The sequence below is a fragment of the Dipodomys merriami genome, unplaced genomic scaffold (genome assembly GCF_024711535.1).
Source record: "Dipodomys merriami isolate MVZ:Mamm:240054 unplaced genomic scaffold, mDipMer1.0.p SCAF_7, whole genome shotgun sequence".
Classification (NCBI taxonomy): domain Eukaryota; kingdom Metazoa; phylum Chordata; class Mammalia; order Rodentia; family Heteromyidae; genus Dipodomys; species Dipodomys merriami.
The window spans coordinates 15,076,456-15,095,726 of NW_027206290.1; the positions used below are offsets into that span (position 1 = coordinate 15,076,456).

At 37.9% G+C, this 19,271-nt stretch overlaps 1 protein-coding gene across 1 annotated transcript in view; it reads right to left on the minus strand.

Annotated features, from left to right (window-relative positions):
- Znhit6 (zinc finger HIT-type containing 6) overlaps nucleotides 1-18,107 on the minus strand; it is a 53,499-nt gene extending 35,392 nt beyond the window's left edge. The window contains exons 1-5 of the mRNA XM_070007517.1: nucleotides 17,648-18,107; nucleotides 16,716-16,781; nucleotides 16,526-16,632; nucleotides 16,358-16,443; nucleotides 11,654-11,757 (exon numbers count right to left, since the gene is read on the minus strand). Coding sequence (XP_069863618.1) covers nucleotides 11,654-11,757; nucleotides 16,358-16,443; nucleotides 16,526-16,632; nucleotides 16,716-16,781; nucleotides 17,648-18,024 — 740 coding nt within the window. The 5' untranslated portion in view covers nucleotides 18,025-18,107. The remainder of the gene's footprint in view (nucleotides 1-11,653; nucleotides 11,758-16,357; nucleotides 16,444-16,525; nucleotides 16,633-16,715; nucleotides 16,782-17,647) is intronic.
- Between the last annotated feature and the right edge of the window lie 1,164 nt (nucleotides 18,108-19,271).

The following is a 19,271-nucleotide window of genomic DNA, read 5'->3' on the forward strand; positions in this document are numbered from 1 at the left end:
TACAGGACTATAGACATTCACCCACAGGAAGATATTTTAGGAGAAGAATGCAAAGGCACAATGTCTATGAAAACCTGATCATATAATATTGAAATAAACGTGAGGCAATAAAAAGGAGATTTTTCTTTGCTGCTGTTTCTGTTTTCTTTCCTTCCTATCTTGTTCGTTTATCTGTCCTTAGGATTGTAAGGGGGACACAGAAATGGAGGGACAAAGGGTGAACAAATACAGCAGTGGCACTCATTAGACAATTATTTTGAAAATGAACTATACAACTTGTGGGTGGGGACAGGAAGGAAAAACTGGTAGGGAGCAAGGGGTGACATTGTCCAAAAAGAAATGCACTCATTACCTGATTTTTTAACTGTAATCCCTTGTATATCATCTTTAAAATAACAATTTTTAAAAATCCACCCCCCCAAGCTTCTACAATAAGAAATGTATCACTACACAGCTATTCAAGGAAAAAGGACTACTGACTTTAATAAAGGAGTTGATGGGTACACTACTGCAATATAATTATAATCTTATAACTTTACTTGAATAAAATGGTACTTTTTAAAAATGTTTAAGTGGTTTGTTACTTCTTTACAAGAGGGACATCTAGTGGCTAGCTTTTACAACAGGACTGGAACTCTTAAATACTGACACTGTTGTGTGATAATTGGTGTATCTTTACTACATACATTGTGTGTGTGTGTGTGTGTGTGTGTGTGTGTGTGTGTGTGTGTGTGTGTGTGTGTGTGTATGTTGCTATTAGGAATTGAACTCAGGGTCTTATACTCTTGATTGGCTTTTAGGCTCATAGCTGGTGCTCTACCACTTGAGTCATGCCCCCAGTCCCAGATTTTTGTTGGTTAATTGGAGATAAGAATCTTCCTGAGATGGAATAGGAGAAACCCTAGGTCTCCTTGGCTCAGGCCGAAATTTTCTGAATAGAGACCCGGAAGCACAACAAATCAAAGAAAGGTTGGACAAATGGGATTGCATAAGATTGCAGAGCTTCTGCAGGGCAAATGACATAGCTAGCAAGATCAATAGAAAGCCCACCGATTGGGAGAAGATCTTTACTAGCCATACAACGGACAAGGGTCTCATATCTAAAATATACTTGGAACTCAAAAAATTAAACCACCCAACAACAAATCCTCAAAGAAACAACTGCCCAATAAATAAGTGGGCGAAAGACTTAAAGAGAAGCTTCTCTGAAGAAGAAAGAAGGATGGCCAATAGACACATGAAGAAATGTTCAACATCCCTAGCCATAAAAGAAATGCAAATCAAAACAACATTGAGATATCACCTCACTCCAGTTAGAACAGCAAAAATCAAGAACTCTAACAACAACAGATGCTGGAGGGGATGTGGACAGAAAGGAACCTTACTTCATTGTTGGTGGGAATGTAAACTTGTTCAACCACTTTGGAAAGCAGTATGGAGGTTCCTCAAAAGTCTTCACATAGATCTCCCCTATGATCCAGCAATCCCACTTTTGGGCATTTACCCAAATGTTTACAAACAAGACCACACTAAAGCTACCAGCACAACTATGTTTATTGCAGCATTATTTACCATAGCTAAGATATGGAACCAACCCAGATGCCCCTCAGTAGATGAATGGATCAAGAAAATGTGGTATATATACACAATGGAATTCTATGCCTCCATCAGAAAGAATGACATTTCCCCATTTGTTAGGAAATGGAAAGGTTTGGAAAAAATTATATTAAGTGAAGTAAGCCAGGCCCAAAGAAGCATAGGTGCCATGGTTTCCCTTATTTGCAATATCTAGTATAGGTATGAGTCAAGCGGAAAAGGTCAGATAATGTGATGTTAGGAAAATGAACCCTTAAATATGTGTTTTAATGTTTTCGTTTCTTTCATGCATGTGTTTCTAACGCATTTATAAGATTATTTCTTTGTTGCTTTGTATGTCCCTCCCCCACAGTGTAACCCCCGCTTTCACTATATTTGATGTCAGTATAACATGTGGAGGAGATGGGGACAAACAAGTCGTTTAAGGATTCAGGTGGACCTGTTGCAACAATGAGAAGTACAAAATGTCATGTCAAAACCAACTTTACAATGTCGGTGTGGGGGGGGAGGGGGGTATAATTGGGTGGGGGGAGGGGGGAGGCTGGGAAGGGAGGTGAAGGGTAAACAAAGGAGGAGGCTGCAATGCTTGGTAAGAAATGTATGCATTATCCTGCCCATGTAATTGTAGCCCCTCTGTACAGTATGTTCTCAAATAAAATTAAATTAAATTAAAAAACATCATCCCAAATTAGGTATTGTTAGAAATAAAACATATATCTCATATGGTCTGGATAAAAAAAAAAAAAAAAAAAAAAAAAAAGAATCTTCCTGAGCTGGCTCCAAACCTTGATCCTCAGATCTCAGTCTCCTGAGTATCTAGGATTATAGGGATGAGGAAATGGCTCCCTGTTCTTTACTATCTTAATTCTTAATTCTAATATCTTACTACAAGAGAGACATACTCAGAAAGCAAAATAATTCCTAGTCAAAAGAATGAATTGAAGCAGGGTGCTGGTGGCTCACGCCTGTAATCCTAGCTACTCAGGAGGCTGAGATCTGAGGATCGCCGTTCAAAGCCAGCCTGGGCAGGAAAGTCCAGGAAAGTCCGTGAGACTCTTATCTCCAATAAATCACTCGAAAACTGGAAGTGGTGCTGTGGCTCAAGCACCTGGAGCTGAAGAGCACAAGGACAGCGCCCAAGCCCAGAGTTCAAGCCCCATGACTGACAAAAAAAAAAAAGAATGAATTGAGAAAATCAGAACTCACAGTTCAAAGCTGACATTGGGAAAACAGTAGACAGAGGCACTGGGTTGCTCAGGATTGGTGGAGAGAGGGGTTGGAGGTCATGTATAGATGAACTTGGGAACAAAATGGTCAAATGGACAAATCTGAGTGCCTACCTGGGGAGTGGTAGTTAATACAAGTCTAAGCTTTAACTTATGCAAACGTAGAGGTAGAGTATACCTAATACAAAAACCTAAAACATATCTAATTCAAAACTTGTTGAGTCAATTTGTACAACTCCATAACTGTAAATACTTACGGTCCCATGAATTTTCTGTAAGAGAAACTTTATCTATATTACTAGGTAGAAATTCCGTTCTATTCATTGTTTCAAATGATGTGCATTCCCTCTGCATATGACCTCTGATCGGAACAAGGGACTGAAACAATCTAATAGCCAAGCACTGTCAACACAATCTCCAGGCTTTCACTGGCAAAATACTAAAACACAATTAAGAGTAGTAGCCAAGGATTTAAAAGATGGAATTTCATGACAGTATTGAAATACTTTATAAACACTAACTCAAAATGTGTATAGAGGTACTGCTTAATGCTATAATGACTTTTTAGTTATTGTTTAAATAAGTAATACATACACATGGTCTAAAATTCAAAAAGGTACAAAAAGGCATACAATTACCACCCCTGTCTCTTCACAGGAATGTACTGACCCAAAGTTCTTGTATCTGAAACTTATTCACTAAATTCACATGTTGGTAGTATCTAGAGATGAGACCATGAACATAAGGCCTCCATGACGGCAATAGTGGCTTTATGAGAAGAGAAGACAGATCATAGCTAGCATACTTCTACTCTTTCACTGTGATACCTTCTACCATGTTAATTAAGGCAGCTAAGATGCCCTCAACAAGAAACCTAGCAGATGCTGGTACCATGATCTTGGACTTTGCAGCCCAAGAAATGAGGCCTAAAATAAACTTCTTTTAAAAATTAGTGTATAGTATTTTATTATAGCAACAGAAAATATACCAAGGCACTTTCTCTAACCACTGTTACCACTTCACATCAATTAAACTGTGCATTGTTATGAGCAGCCTTAAAAAATTTTTGTGTTATTCTACTCATCACAGCTGGGATTGAAGGATCCCTTTGTGTGGCATGTCCACACAGTATATGCTATCTGTATGTAAGTTACAGAGTAGCTTTGTATAGTACCTGTGCTTGAGTAATACATATTTAATAATGTTCCAAGTATATGAGTGGTTATACTGGCAATTTGGATATGCAAAGAGAATTTACAAAATACTTTCTTTAAATAAAAGGTAAAAGTTTTCCATTAAAAGGGAAAAAAGTCATATGCTGAGATTGCTAAGATCTATGGTAAAACTAAATCCATCTGTGATACTATTAAAAAATGAAATCTATGCTAGTTTTGCTGTTGCCTCAAATTGGAAAAGGTATATACCTACAAAGTAAAGTGTTTACTGATATTAATGTTCAATTTTATTGATGTTATTAATCTCTTACAGTACCTAATTTATAAATTATATATAATATATATAAAGTATATGTGCATGAGAAAAAAATTATAGAGAATATTTGAAATTTCTTGGCCTTTATAGGAGTATAACTGTATAAGCATATATATGTATGTAAATATTTTTACAAAACATTAGTATGCAATACACATAATTTTTGTATCTATCCTTATTCACTTAATATTTTGGGCAACTATTCCATGTAAGTAAATTAAATTAGGAAGGCATAGTCACTTCGTTTTCTTTGTGTATGGAAAATCCTACCAAATAAATTCTTAGAAATACAATTGTTAACAAGACCACACTAAAGCTACCAGCATGACTATGTTTATTGTAGCATTATTTACCATAGCTAAGATATGGAACCAACCCAGATGCCCCTTGGTAGATGAATGGATCAAGAAAATGAGGTATATATACACAATGGAATTCTATGGCTCCATCAGAAAGAATGACATTGCCCCATTTGTTAGGAAATGGAAAGACTTGGAAAAAATTGTATTAGTGAAGTAAGCCAGGCCCAAAGAAACATAGGTCCCATGGTTTCCCTAATGTGCAATAACTAGTATATGTCTGAGTCAAGCAGAAAAGGTCAGATAAGTTGATGTTAGGGAAATGAACCCTAAGATATGTATTCAAATGTTTTTTTCTTTCATGTAATTGTTTCTAACACATTTATAAGATTATTTCTTTGTTGCTTTGTATGTCCCTCCCCCACGGTATAACCCCTGCTTTCACTGTATTTGATATTGTTATAATTTGTGGAGGGGAAGGGAAAAAACAAATCGTTTAACTAGGGATACAGGTGGACCCATTGCAAAAATGATATGTACAAGTCGTTATGTGGAAAACGAACTTTACAACTTTGGTGGGGGGGGAGGAGGATTGAGTGGAGGGGCGGAGGGAGGATGGGAAGGGATGGGAAGGGGAAACAAAGGAGGCTACAATGCTTGATAAGAAATGTACTCATTATCTTGCCCATGTAATTGTAACCCCTCTATATAGTATTTTCACAATAAAAAAAATTTAAAAAAAGAAATACAATTGTTACATAATCAAGTAATTATCACGTCTTCCTGATCTATTTCCTTCCTACTACTAAACTGTACTGAGACGTGCTCAGCTTAAATATTTAGGGCAACACAACAGGAAACATATTTTGAAAATCCTCCTATAGAACACAGTAACAACTTAAGACATATTAAGTTCATCAATAAGGTAAAGTTCTAGAGGCCAAAAGGAAATAAGAACTGAAAACTAGGGCTGGGAAGGTGGCTCAGTGGTAGAGCGCTTGCCTTGCATGCTTGAGGCCCTGAGTTCGATTCCTCAGCACCACATAAGCAAAAAGAAAAAAAACGAGAGTAGTGTTGTGGCTCAAGTGGTAGAGCGCTAGCCTTGAGCTGAAGAGCTGAGGGACAGCGCCCAAGCCCAGAGTTCAGGTCCCACGACCAGACCCCCCCCCCAAAAAAAAAAAAAAAAAAAAGAACTGAAAACTATAGTCAAAAGTTACTGAGTCCTATGAGGCAAAGTCTATTTAAGCTGGAGATCTCAAATTGATCACAGAAACCAAGGATGAACTAGAAAAATCCTCTCCCTTAGCATAGAATGGTAAGATGGAACACAGTGCACTAAGAAGAGTCATGTTCAATTTTATTGTTGTTGCTTGTCTTTTACAGTACCCAATTTATAAACTAAACTACATCAGAGGAGGGGGAGGAGGAAAAAGTTTCAATTTACAATACATACCTATTGCTTCCCTAAAGGGATTTACTTTCAGTTACTTACAAGTATTGTCTGAGATATACCGAGAAATGAAAAGTTCTTGACTGATGCCAATGAGTATCTAACATAAGCAAGTGCATATCATTTCTACATAAAGCCCAGATGGACTTGAGTTTACAGCTGTATTTAAAGAAAAAAACAAGAAAACAAATGTCATAATCAAGAACTAGGAGAAAAGGCAGAGAGCAGGGTCAAACTCCCAAGAATTTTAGATGCTGGAAAAAAATAATGTTTTAAATTACTGAAGAAAAAACGAGAAGCTTAAAATGAGAAAAAGAAACACAATTTTATCTAAAAAAATCAGATAAATTTGCTGGATATGAAAAAACTAAGTAAAAAGCAGACAAACATTATAAAGAAACTGAAAAATTCCAAAGACAAGAGGATCAAGGTATAGATCAGAAGAAAGAAAGAAAGAAAGAAAGAAAGAAAGAAAGAAAGAAAGAAAGAAAGAAAGAAAGAAAGAAAGGAAGAAAGGAAGAAAGGAAGAAAGAAGAAAGAGGGAGAGAGGGAGAGAGAGAGAGGAAGGAAGGAAGAAAGGAAGGAAGGAAGGAAGGAAGGGAGGGAGGAAGGAAGGGAGGAAAGAAGGGAGGAAGGGAGGAAGGAAGGGAGGAAGGAAGGAAGGAAGGAAGGAAGGAAGGAAGGAAGGAAGGAAGGAAGGGAGGAGACAGAGAAAAAGAAAGAGAAAGAAAGAAAAAGAAGGGAGGAGACAGAGAAAGAGAAAGAGAAAGAAAAAGAAAGAAAGAGAGAGAAAGAAAGAAAGCTATCTAAAATAATAGTGCTCTCAACAGTGGCACAAGAAACGAGAAGACAGTGGAATACACAAATAAATGTCCTATACAGCTAAATTATTATTCAAAAGATTAAAGCCGGATATATAGTGGTTCATGCCTGTAACTCCAACATTTGAGATGTTAAGGCATAAAAATCCTAAATTCAAGACCAGACTGAGCTGCGTAGTAAGATCTTGTCTCAACTTGTCCACACCCTCAACAGAGTAATAGTGAGTGAGCTGTATGACTTTCCATATATTAAAACAGGCAAAACACATCTTAGGGTAGGAGTGTATGTATTAGAACAGGATGCCTTTAGAGACAAGAGGGGGCTAACTAGTAAAAACGCGTGGTATACAGTAATGTTCTATATATTCAGAAACTGGGATATACAAATGTATATATTTGTAAAAACTCAAAAGAAATGTGGCTGGAGACGTGGCTCAGTGGTAGAAGCCATGAATTGATTCTTAGACACATATACACATGCCAGAAACAAAAACAAAACCCCTCAATAAACACATTTAAGATTTGTGTATTTCAAAGAATATACATTTTACTACACTGAAAGGAAAAAACTGCTAATTACATATAAACAGCTACTGAGTTACATTTAATGATGCTGAAATAAGCTAAGCTTGTATAAGACTGAAAAAATCTATACATATTATATATATATATAAAATATATATATTTTTTATGGTCGTGGGGTCTGAACTCTGGGCCTGTGTGCTGTCTCTCAGCTCTTCAAGGCTAGTGCCCTAACACTTGAGTAACAGTACCACCTCAGGCTTTTTTTCTGCTTATGTGGTGCTGAGGAATCGAACTCAGGGTCTCATGCATGTGAGGCAAGCACTCTACCACTAAGCCAACTTCCCAGATCCTACATTATAATTTTCTAATCTCTGAAACTGAAAGTTTTTTTGGTGAACTGTTAGTAGTAAACCTGAGCCAGTTTACAGCCATTATTTAACCATTGTATCAGGTGGAGTATGTTTGGCCTATGAGTTGTATAAGGCCCTCAAAAATCATTTTCATAAATAATAAAATAGACACTTAAGTTATACTTCTGGTATGCGTGTGTGTGTGTGTGTGTGTGTGTGTGTGTGTGTGTGTGTGAGTGTGTGTGTGTGTGTGTGTGTGTGCGCGCGCGCACGCGTGCGTGCCAGTCCTGGGGCTTGAACTCAGGGACTAGGTGCTGTTCCTGAGTCCCTGAGCCTCTCAGTGCTCAAGGCTATCATTCTACCACTTGAGCCACAACACCACTTCTGGTTTTTCTGTTTATGTGGTAACTGAGGAAATGAACCCAGGGCCTCATGCATGCTAGGCAAGTACTCTACCACTAAGCCACATGCCCAGCCCTTGATATGCACCTTAGCTTCTTCTTTGACCAACTACTTGTATTAATTTTGTGGCCTTTGGATGATGTTATAAATACCCAAATGGCCCTTGGCAGAAAAAAGGTTCCCTGTGCTATTAATACAATGTCACTATTTGAAGGATACACTGTGGAAACAGTACTGCTTCTTATGTAATATTTGTATCGTATTTGAGTTATGTATATATAATCTTCTCTATACCCAATTAAGTTAAATCTTGCCTGAGACTATCTAATATATCTCAAATGATAGTGGCAATAAGCAAATTCTAGTTTATTTGAGCCAAAGCCTTAACCATCTTTCAAAGTTAACTGGAAAAAAAAAACCTGGTTTTAAAACATAATACTGGACAGCAAGAAGCTGAACAGAATTCTTCGAAAAGATTTAGCATTCCCTTTTTTCATCCCCACTACAGTCATTTAAAACTGTTGATCTTTTTTCTTTTGTTTTTTATTAAGCAACGTCTATGCAGCTGGGGTTGGATTTCAACTCACAATCCTCTTGACTCTGCCTCCTGTGCTGGAACTTTAAGAGTGTACCACCACACCTGGCTAAAAGCTAGATCATTTTCATGTGAATGACTGAGAAAATACAGGAATATCAAGCAAGGTACTTCTCAATGGCATTTTTCACTTGTTTTTCCGACAGTTGCTATATGGGACCTTACGTATTTGCTTATTATATACTTCCTTTAGCAATCAAAATTTCTTGCAATCCTGATTTTGACTATATTTGACTCAAGAAAAGATTATAACTATAAATTCAATGAATATGTCTGTGGTGTTTACCTAAACGGTAGTTGTCTAAGAGTAATTTTCTTGTCCTCAGAGGCCAGTTGGCACTGACAAGGCACATTCTGTTAGAACAGAGGAGTGGGTGTGTTTATGTTACAAAGATCTAGTTGATAATGACTAAAATGCACTAAAGTGCACATGACTGAGTCTTGTAACTTATCCAGCTCAAATGTCAACAGCAACAAGATCAGAATCTCTAACCTAAATCAGTGATGAAAATGTCAAATAAGAATGACCAAAATACTGGAACATACTGGAGAGATATCCAAGCTATTAATCAACTAACAAGCAACATTCCTTAAATATGGTTTCATTAGCTGAGAACTCACCTTAAAATTCAGTATTTGAACAGAGGCATTTAACATTTCATTAGTTAGATTCAATAATCAATCCATTTCCCGTTTAAGAATAAGAATGGGGGGAGGGGGGCTGGGAAGGTGGCTCAGTGGTAGAGCGCTTGCCTTGCATGCCTGAGGCCCTAGGTTTGATTCCTCAGCTCCACATAAGCAAAAAGAAAAAAGCCGGAAGTGGTGCTGTGGCTCAAGTGGTAGAGTGCTAGCTTGAGCTGAAGAGCTGAGGGACAGCGCCCAGGCCCAGAGTTCAGGCCCCATGACTGGACCCCCCCCCCCCCCACCAAAAAAAAAAAACCAAAAAACAAAAAACAAAAAAACAAGAATAAGAATGGGCAATTTATACAACAAACAAATGAAACAGCAATTCAGTTATATAGATGAGAATTTTCACTGAACTATCTCACACAATGGTTTTATGAATGAAAGGTCACCTTACCACTGGGAATGAATTAAGTCAAATTTTACATCTGAATTTTAAAATAACACCTAAAACACATAAATAGTTTCATCATAGTAGCAATCAAATACAACTATATTAAGCAAAATAACCATATTTCCCTATCAAATTAGTAACAATTATTTTTTAAGAGATTCTCAGGGATAGTGAAGAGATGAACAGGCATTCCTATGCACTATAGATGAAAATGAAACTTCTTTGAACTGAGAATCATTATTATTATTTCCACTTTATAGACAAAGAAATTGAAATGCAAAGCAGGTAGCTCAATATCTCTTTCCAGGAAGACAGCCTGGTTTTAGTTTATGATAAACCTTATATTTCACTATCTCTGTTATATAGAATTTTTAAAAACAGTGCAAGTATGACTAAACAGACACTCTTATGAAGTAACATTTAACCTGGCTAGTTATGTCATTTTTTTTTTTTTTTACTTTCACTCACATTTAATACTGATTTTACCTTATTAAATCAAAACAGTAGAAGTATAAGAAGAAGGAAACCTGAAATAGCATCAGTGGTCACATCTGCATAGTAGAATTAAAGGTGCTATTTTTCCTTAAAGCTGAGATATGAATGTGTATTTGCAAGCTACTATTTATTGATTCTTTCCCACACGGTACTTACTATCTAGATAAATTAATACACCAAAGATCACAACTCCACAAGGCAACTGTCACTGTTTCACTTTGCAGATGTGAAGTAACTTAAGAAATGGATCCTCATGCCTACTACGTATTGTGTTGCCAATGGTCTCAAAGAGAAAAAACAGAAAATACAACAACCTTAAATCTCTGAAAATTATAATACCTAATACAATATAAATGTTGTATAAATAGATACGCTGAATTGCTAGGGAATGAGTGAAAAAAAAAGTCTATATATTCAGTACTCAATATAGGTTCCCCCTCCTACTATTTCTAATTTGTGGGTAACTGAATATGCAGATATGGAATGTACAGATACAGTAGGCCTAGAAGACTGACTGTACTTTGGAATCCTATTTCCTCTGTACTCTTAGGACTTTTCTAACTCAACACTTTGAGAAAGTAGCTAACTATTTCTACTCAAAGCTTCATCACTAGAGCAACTGTTTTCAAAGTCTCCTCCTTCTTGATAGCCAGCTTTTGAGTAACCAGCTTTTGAGTACAGTCTTATTCAGAGCTCCATGTAGAAATGATCACAAAAGCCTCTGTTTGAAATACTAGCATTTCTGCTTTGACTTACCACTTTGTCCCTGAAATACTTTCTTGGCATGAATGTTCCTCAGGCAATTAGCATGACTGAAGCTATTGAAAATGTATTACATTAGCTAGGTGCCAATGACTCAAGCCTGTAATCCTAGCTACTCAGGAGGCTGATATGAGGATTTCAGTTTGAAGCCAGCCCAGGCTGAAAAGTCTGTGAGACTCTTAACTTATAATTAACCAAAAAAAAGCTAGAAGGAAGTAGAAGTGTAGTTCAGTGGTAGCCTACCAGCCTTGATTAAAAAAGCTAAGGGATAGAGCCCAGGCCCTCAGTTCAAGCACCAAAACAAAGAAGTATATCAAACTCCTACCCAGGCCCAAAGAAATTAAGTCACAGAATATTTATTAGATGCTGAAGTAATGGGTTATGCACATTAACGTTTGAGAAGCTTCCTTATCACATGCTCTAATTTTTATCAGTCATATGATATGCTATTTAAGCAGTTATCTTTTCATTCAATAACAGTTTACAAATCACACTTTAGGTAGCAATGTTGTAAGGCAAACCAAACCAGGACACCTGATAAAATACAGAAGTTTAAAACCTACCTTACATCAAAGTATGTTGAATTCTCTTTCCTTTTGGTGAATCCATTGGGAAGAAGTTTTAAGTTAATACCTTGTCTTCGGGCACGATTTTTCATAAAAAACATCTAATCAAAGACCAAAACAGATAAATTACCAAGTGCTTTACGTGTCAAAAGTGAGAAAACTATGTACAAAAATAATTAAGATTCACTTAGGTTTCACAAATGGCTATAAGCAGAATCTAATTCAATCTTCACAATCAGGCACTACCATCATCCTCATTTTTGCAATATGAATGAAATTTCAAATCATTACTATCTCTGAGAATCTATATTCAAATGTAGGTCCGCCAAATTCTAGAGCCTATGCTCTTCGCCATAGTCTGAAGGAAATCTCATTGAGGCATTTTTTTCTGATGATTTTATACCATAGGAAGCTGAATATATTCCTGACTTGTTCATTAGACAGGTTGCTTACTCAAAGGAGCAGCCCAATGTAAGACTAATTTGAGTAGCCATTTTTGTGGTAGAGTACAAAATGAGGTGTTGAAACAACTGACTGTAACATTTTACTCCACTGACAACCTGGGTTGGTTAAGATGATCCCAATTCCAGAGTTACAAAGGAAGTAACATTTTTTATTAAGCCACGAAGAAAAAAACTCAATAAAAAACAAAGCATAAATCAAGTTTCTAAACAAGTGGGGGGACATCCATGTGTGTATTTCAAAAATTCCCTTAAAAGCGCTAAGGAGCTGGCAATGAAAACTCAGATAATTAAGCAAAGCAATTAAAGCCATTGCAGTAAACACAGTGACAGTATTTCCTGGTAAATACAGGCTCTGCTTTTCACTATCTTCCTCAATAAGAAAGTCAAATCAAGAACCAGGAATCTACTAGGATTCAGAGAACATACCCTGAGGACAAGGTAAATCACAGATAAATTTTACCCTCAAAAGTATATTAGTACACATGTATTATTGACTGGAACGGGTGAAAACAAACAAAACTACTGTTAGAAGACAGGTACAGTGGCTCATGTTATACCAGGTCCCAGGAAGGCAGATAGTAAAAGGTATGTAGTTCAAGGCCAGATTTGGCAAAAACCAAGATCCCATTTCAACAAATAAGTGGGGCATTATATTTAGAGATCCTAGCTACACAGGAAGCCTAAGTAGGAGGATTGCAGTATGACACAGGTCCCAGGCAAAAACATGGGATTCTCAGAAAAATATTGAAAACAAAACACTAGAGGTGTGGCTCAAGTGCTAAAGAGGGCCTGTAGTCCAAATCCCAGTATCACAAAAAAAGATTAGAAATTATTCATAGTTGGCCATAGTTCATAGAAATTGTTCATAGAAATTGGCCATAGTTCAGTCCTTACTCAGATTTATAAAAATAAAAATCTGCTGGGAGAGCAAGGGAATGGGTGACATTGTCCAAAAAGAAATGTACTGACTTATGTAACTGTAATCCCTCTGTATATCACCTTTATAATAACAAAAAATTAAAATAAAACAAAAGCTAGCTTGTTTGGTCATGGAATTGGAAACCTTCAATTTGGCTTAAGATAGAGTCAAATTTGCAACGTTCCTAAGTACCTAGTAAAAGAAGATCTGTTTGTCCCTGTTTTCCAAAAACTAATGAATAGCACTTTAAGGATTAAAAAATAATTCTCAATAAAAAGTAAAAAAAGCATTAATACAAGGCATTGTGAACAAAAGCAAATAAAGTAGTTGAGTCCCCAAATATTTAGAAACTGGTATTTATAAAATAATTCAGCACAATTTAAAAAGAAATACTTTGACAATATCTGCAGTGCAGAACCAAAAAACAAAAAATTATTAATGTTACAAAAAACAGAGCCACAGGTGGTTCACACAGGTAATCCTAAATACTCAGGAGGCTGAGATCTGAGAATCAAGGTTCATAGCCAGCCCAGGCAGGAAAGTCCATGAGACGCTTCAAAATAAACTACTCAAAAAAACTGGGAATGGGGCTGTGGCTCAAATGGTAGATGGCTAGCCTTAAGCAAAAGAAGTGCAGAGACAGTACCCAGGCACAGAGTTCAAGCCCCAGCATCAAAAAAAAAAAAAAAGGTTAGAAGAATGATCCCATAGTACTGCCACAAAATTTTAATTGTAAAGCTAGGAAGACGTGAGCAGTATTTAATATTTTTTATTAATAAGCTAGTTTTAGAAGAACTAAAGGAATATTTTAATAAAAATGGATTGGGAATTTCCCACAATTAAAGGCACTCCAGATTCAAGAAACCTAAAACAAATACAACAAATATAATTACAAAGAAATTTACACTGTCACATGATAGCAAAAATGCAGAATGCCAAAAGTAGATAAACAATAAGTCAGGAAAAGTTAGGTGTGGTGGTACATATCTTTAATCCCAGAACAGAGAGGAGAAAACAAAAGAATTTTAGTTCAAAGCCAGCCTGGGCTACATAGCAGGACTTTGACTTAAAGAAACTAAAACAAAAAATTAGGGTCAGAGAAAAAGCTACTTGACTCCAAAAATGTTATTTGGGCTGGGCACCAGGCTCACACATCCCAGCTTCTCAGGAGATCTGAGGCTTATGGTTCAAAGTCAGTGTGGGCAAGAAAGTCCTTGAGACTCTTCTCCAATTAACTGCCTAACAAAAGCTGGAAGTAGAGTTGTGGCTCAAGTGGTAGAGCTCTAGCCTTGTGTAAAAAAGCTCAGGGACAACCCCAAGCTGTAAATTCAAGCTAAAGACTAGAATAAAATAAACAAATAAAAAATTAATAATGACACTTTTTACAACAATGACAATGATACCCAGCAAACATATAATTTTGAACTCAACACTCTATAATTAGAAGAAAATCATTGAAGCATGAAGATGAAATAAATAAAAGTTCAAAGACTGAGACAGTAATCTAAGAGTTGTCTACTATAAGTCTCCTCCAAATAATAAAGATATCCTTAAAAAAAATTCACAGTTGGAAGGTCTGGGTCCATGAACACAGAATTGAAAAACCATGATACCAAGTCCTAAGACAAAAAAAACTAGACAAATAAGAATCAGCGAGGCACAAAAAAGGATCAGAAGGAATTTCTGTGACGTGGAAATGTTCTCATTCTAGACCTCAGTGGTAGTTACATAGACATTAGATACATAATTAAGCATTATACTACATTTCCATTTTTATGTCTTGTTCACATGCTGGTTATATTTTACAATAAAATTAAAATATTATTTCTCTTTAGTTAGAATTTTAATTATGCTTAAGGGTACTTAACCTCAAGAAAATTAAAAGCTGACACATGATAATTTTCTTTTGATGTATAACAATAATACCAATAAAATACAGTGTTCAAATTCTGAAACTCCAACAATGAAATGGTCTCTGAAAAGTGAACATAATTCTGATGTGACTTAATCACAATGCTGAAGAATCTTTACAACTAGAATAATTCTAATTATAAAATATTTCAAGCATGTAAGTTTAGCATAATTCTCAAAGAATGAAAATGGGATTAAGAGTTGAGAATTAAGTATATAAGAAGGGTATATTAGGCTTTGCCTACAAAACTAAAATCTAATCACTTCCCAATTCTTCTCTCCTTTCCCCTTTCCCTCCTTCTTTTTCTTCTACTCCTCCTTCTCCCCCCTCTTCTTTCTTTGCAATCTTGGGGCTTGACTTTGGTGCCTCTAGAACTGTAAGACTTGAGCCACAGCCTCAGTCCCAGGAACAAAGTTCCACCTTCCAAGTACCTGGGATTACAAACATGAACCAACACATCCAGCCCACTTTCCAATTATATCTAACATATATATGACCCAAATTATATTCATCTCTTACAGGGATTACAGCATACAGTGGCTTTTCAACTGTTCTCCTGTTTCTAATTTTCCACTCTTGCCTTCCTAACATGGACAAAACAGCAAAAGTTTGCCTTAAAAAGTAAACACACTTAAAACTCTCCTGTGGTTTATGTTTACTTAAAAGACATAAAACTTTTTACTGTTTTCTCTCATTTCAAGCTCAACATTCTCTTCCTCACTTGCTATGCTTGTCACTCTGCCCTAATTTATTTGTAAACACACCAACCTTGTTCCTAACTCAGGTCTTCACTTTTTACTTTTCTCTACCTTGAAGTTCTCCAAATGTTCAAGGGACTGTTTCTGATCACTGAGATGATCTCAAAGAAGCTTCTTCTGACCACTAAATGAAAACAACATCCTAAACCTCTTCATAGCAGACACCATTTCTATTCTCAAACTGTCCAGCACATTCTTGGCTTTCTATATACGCTTTAGTTGAACTTACATTTATTCTTCTAAACACCTCTGTCTCTCTCACAGTACAAATCAAACTCCATGAGGTTTAACACTTTGTTTTGGTCTTTTTTTTTTTTTTTGGCCAGTCCTAAGGCTTGAACTTAGGGACTGGGCACTGTCCCTGAGCTTCTTTTGCTCAAGGCTAACACTATACCACTTGAGCCACAAGACCCCTTCCAGCATTCTTTGTGTATGTGGTACTGAGGAATTGCACCTAGGGCTTCATACATGCTAAGCAAACACCCTACCACTAAGCCACATTTCCAGCCCTGTTTTGGTCACTTTTGAATGACTAATAACTAGCCCTAGAATATAGTGACCACTTAGCATATTTGTTAAATGAACAATAACAAAGAATCTAATTGATTTTAAGAGATTCTAATGGAAGTTATTCCAAAAAATACTTACATGCTTATTGCTTGTTGGTCTCTTCAAGAAAACATCTCTAGAAATATGGTCTGCTGTTCTTGCTACATCTTCCAAAAATCGGTAATCTATAAATTTCAGAACAGACAAATAAGCAAGTGACATATACAACTGTCCAAAATGCATTTATCTCTATATAAAATGGCTTACCACTTAGGAGATTCATTTCAGTAAACTGCTGTATTGAAACATAAGCAGTCTTATCCCGAACTCCATTACACATCAGTTCTGCTTTGTGTTTCTTTACACAGGACAAACTGAAGAAACAAAGAAGTACTTTATATTTTGAAGTAAGTAGGGTATAGATATTAAGTCATAAGGTGGGAAGTTACATATATACCTGCAGGAATATCGCATACAACGTGGACATCTGTACTTTGCTTCTTCTGTACCACAAGTTTCACACCTATAAAAGCCCACAAGTAACTTAATAAATTAAGAAATATTAATTCTACTTGTCTGTTTACAAACTTGGGATGCTGATTCAATTATTTTTTGTAATTTACTGAGGTAGTCATAGTGAATAAAGTATGTGAAGCAACTGATAGACATTGTGTGAAACAATGTGACTACATTTATAAGACTGTCAGCAATACATGATTACAAAAGCACATACTTAACTTCAAAAAAGAGCACAGGATCTAAACAAACTATAAAATAGCAGTAGCATCTTTTCCCCTTTTTGAATTCCACACCTAACCTACCATGGGCATCAAAATACTTTAGAAATGCATTATTACCCACCAACTGCTCTTCTGCGACCTTGGGATATTGATAACAAAACGATTTGGTTTAACATGTTCTAGACAGTAATATTCCGAAGAATCTGCCCACAAATCAATCGTCGATGTTACTACAGGATCACACACTCAGAAAATTAAACTAAGAGCAATAGTTGAAGTGAATTTTGTTTAATTTTAACTCAAACCACTTGCTCGTGGTTGGTTTTTATGAACGTTTCCTCATCTCTGTGCTTTTTCACAAGAATACGAAGTCATGAGCATACAAGTTAGTGAAGTCTGGTTCCACAGGTCTTCTGTACCCTAGACTTCTCCGTTTCTACCTTGACCCCTTGAACAGAACCACTTCACATATTTTTTTCACTCCATTTGTTATCTCCAGTTACCTTCCACCTTTCCCCACCTCTCCTAGGTTCCAATCAAGACTCCGGAGGGTCCTCGGCGTGTGTGGACTTTTCATTACTCCATCTCCTGCGGTTGGCTCCCTCCACTCATCCCCCCCCCCCCCCCCTCGGTGTTTTCCCTGCCCTACCTGGCCATGGCCAGCTTCCGCTTGCAGCCCACTGGCAGATTCAGAGGAGGCTCCACTTTTACTTTCGCATCCTCCATCACTTCTCTCCTCGGGAAGTCCTCCTCTTCCTTTAGGTGCACCCCATCCCCCAGCTGCTCCTCCTTTATGTTCGGGGCCGCACACGTCTCCTCCCGCTTCACCTCCAAGGTCTCCTCCTTCACGTCTGGCCAGCCCATGACCTCGTCCTTCACCGGCACTTTCTCTTCCTTGACCTCCGGTTCTTCCATTGTCTCTTCTTTCACCACAAAACTGCTCTCCCCCTCGTGCTTCACCGCCAGTGCCCCTGGTTTCTCATCCTCCACCTCCTGCTTGACCCACTGGCTGTCCGGCCAGTCCATAGCTTCTTGCTTCACAACCTCCAAATCCGCGTTGAACTCCTCGGCCGCCTCGGTTCTGCCCCCCGCCGCCGGCCCAGTCCCCTCCGCTCCCGCGCCGGCCTCCGGCCTCCCCGCTGCCCCCCAGGCTCCCTCCCCGTCAGACCCGCGGCCGCTTCCCCCGGCGTCCCCTCCATGCCCCTCAGCAAGCTCCATCGGCTAACGACCCGAAATCTACGCTGTCACACGGTCCTTCCGTGAGGGAGAATCCGCGGCCCGGCCCGCCGGCGGCAACACGTGCGTACCGCCGAAGCCACCAGCAAGCAGCGTCCCTCACCGCGGCCACCGCCAAGCAGAGATGCCGTGCGGCGTCGCTTTACGGCGGACACACGGCGTTCTTTACGGCTCGGCTTCGGGCGTGAGGGCACGCCCACTGTGCTCCCGCCTCCCGAGAGAAGGTCAGCCTCTAAACCTTTCCCCACACCTCTGTCTAACCCTCTCAGGCCTAAACCTCTCTTTAGGGAAGTCGCCAGCTGTCAGGTCAAAGTGAACAGAGAGTTCTTTCAGTCTTGAAATTGGAGTCTCCACCTAGTGAGTCTAGGTCTCTCTGGGTCTTTTTTCCTCTTCTCTATTTTCTTCCTTCTCTCCTTCCCACTCCCCTCTTAGGTGCCTGGGGCTTGAACCCTGATCCTGGGTGCTGTCTTTGAGCTTTATTTGCTGAAGACTGGTGCTCTAACCCCTGAAACACAGTTCTTTCCATTTTATTTTGGTGGTTATATTGGAGATAGGTCTCATAGACTTTCCTGCCCAAACTAGCTTTGTATCTTGATCATCATATCTCAGCCTCCCAAATAGCTAGGGTTGCAGACCTGAGCCACTGGCTGCTGCCCCAACCTCTTCTATATTAAAGATTGATTTCATTAATTCAATTTAATTTATCCTTAATACAGAATAATGAAAATTGTTTACACGCCCACTTACATCTTTCCAAACTTCAGTTTCTTCACTTATACATCAAGGATGATGATATTAAAAGTAGCAATATTAGATTCTAAGTGAAATGAATTCCATGACATGGAAACAAGAGGTTTTTCTTTGTTGTTGTTGTTTTTAATGTACTATGTGATTTCTTTCTTTTTTCTTTTTCCTATGGTTTATCCCCTGTTGTCACTGTATTTGATTTTGGTACCCTGGGTATTGTGTATACATTTATCTGAATTAGGGAAGGGAAGGAACAATACTTAGGACAAAGGGCGAGCCAATGCAACAGT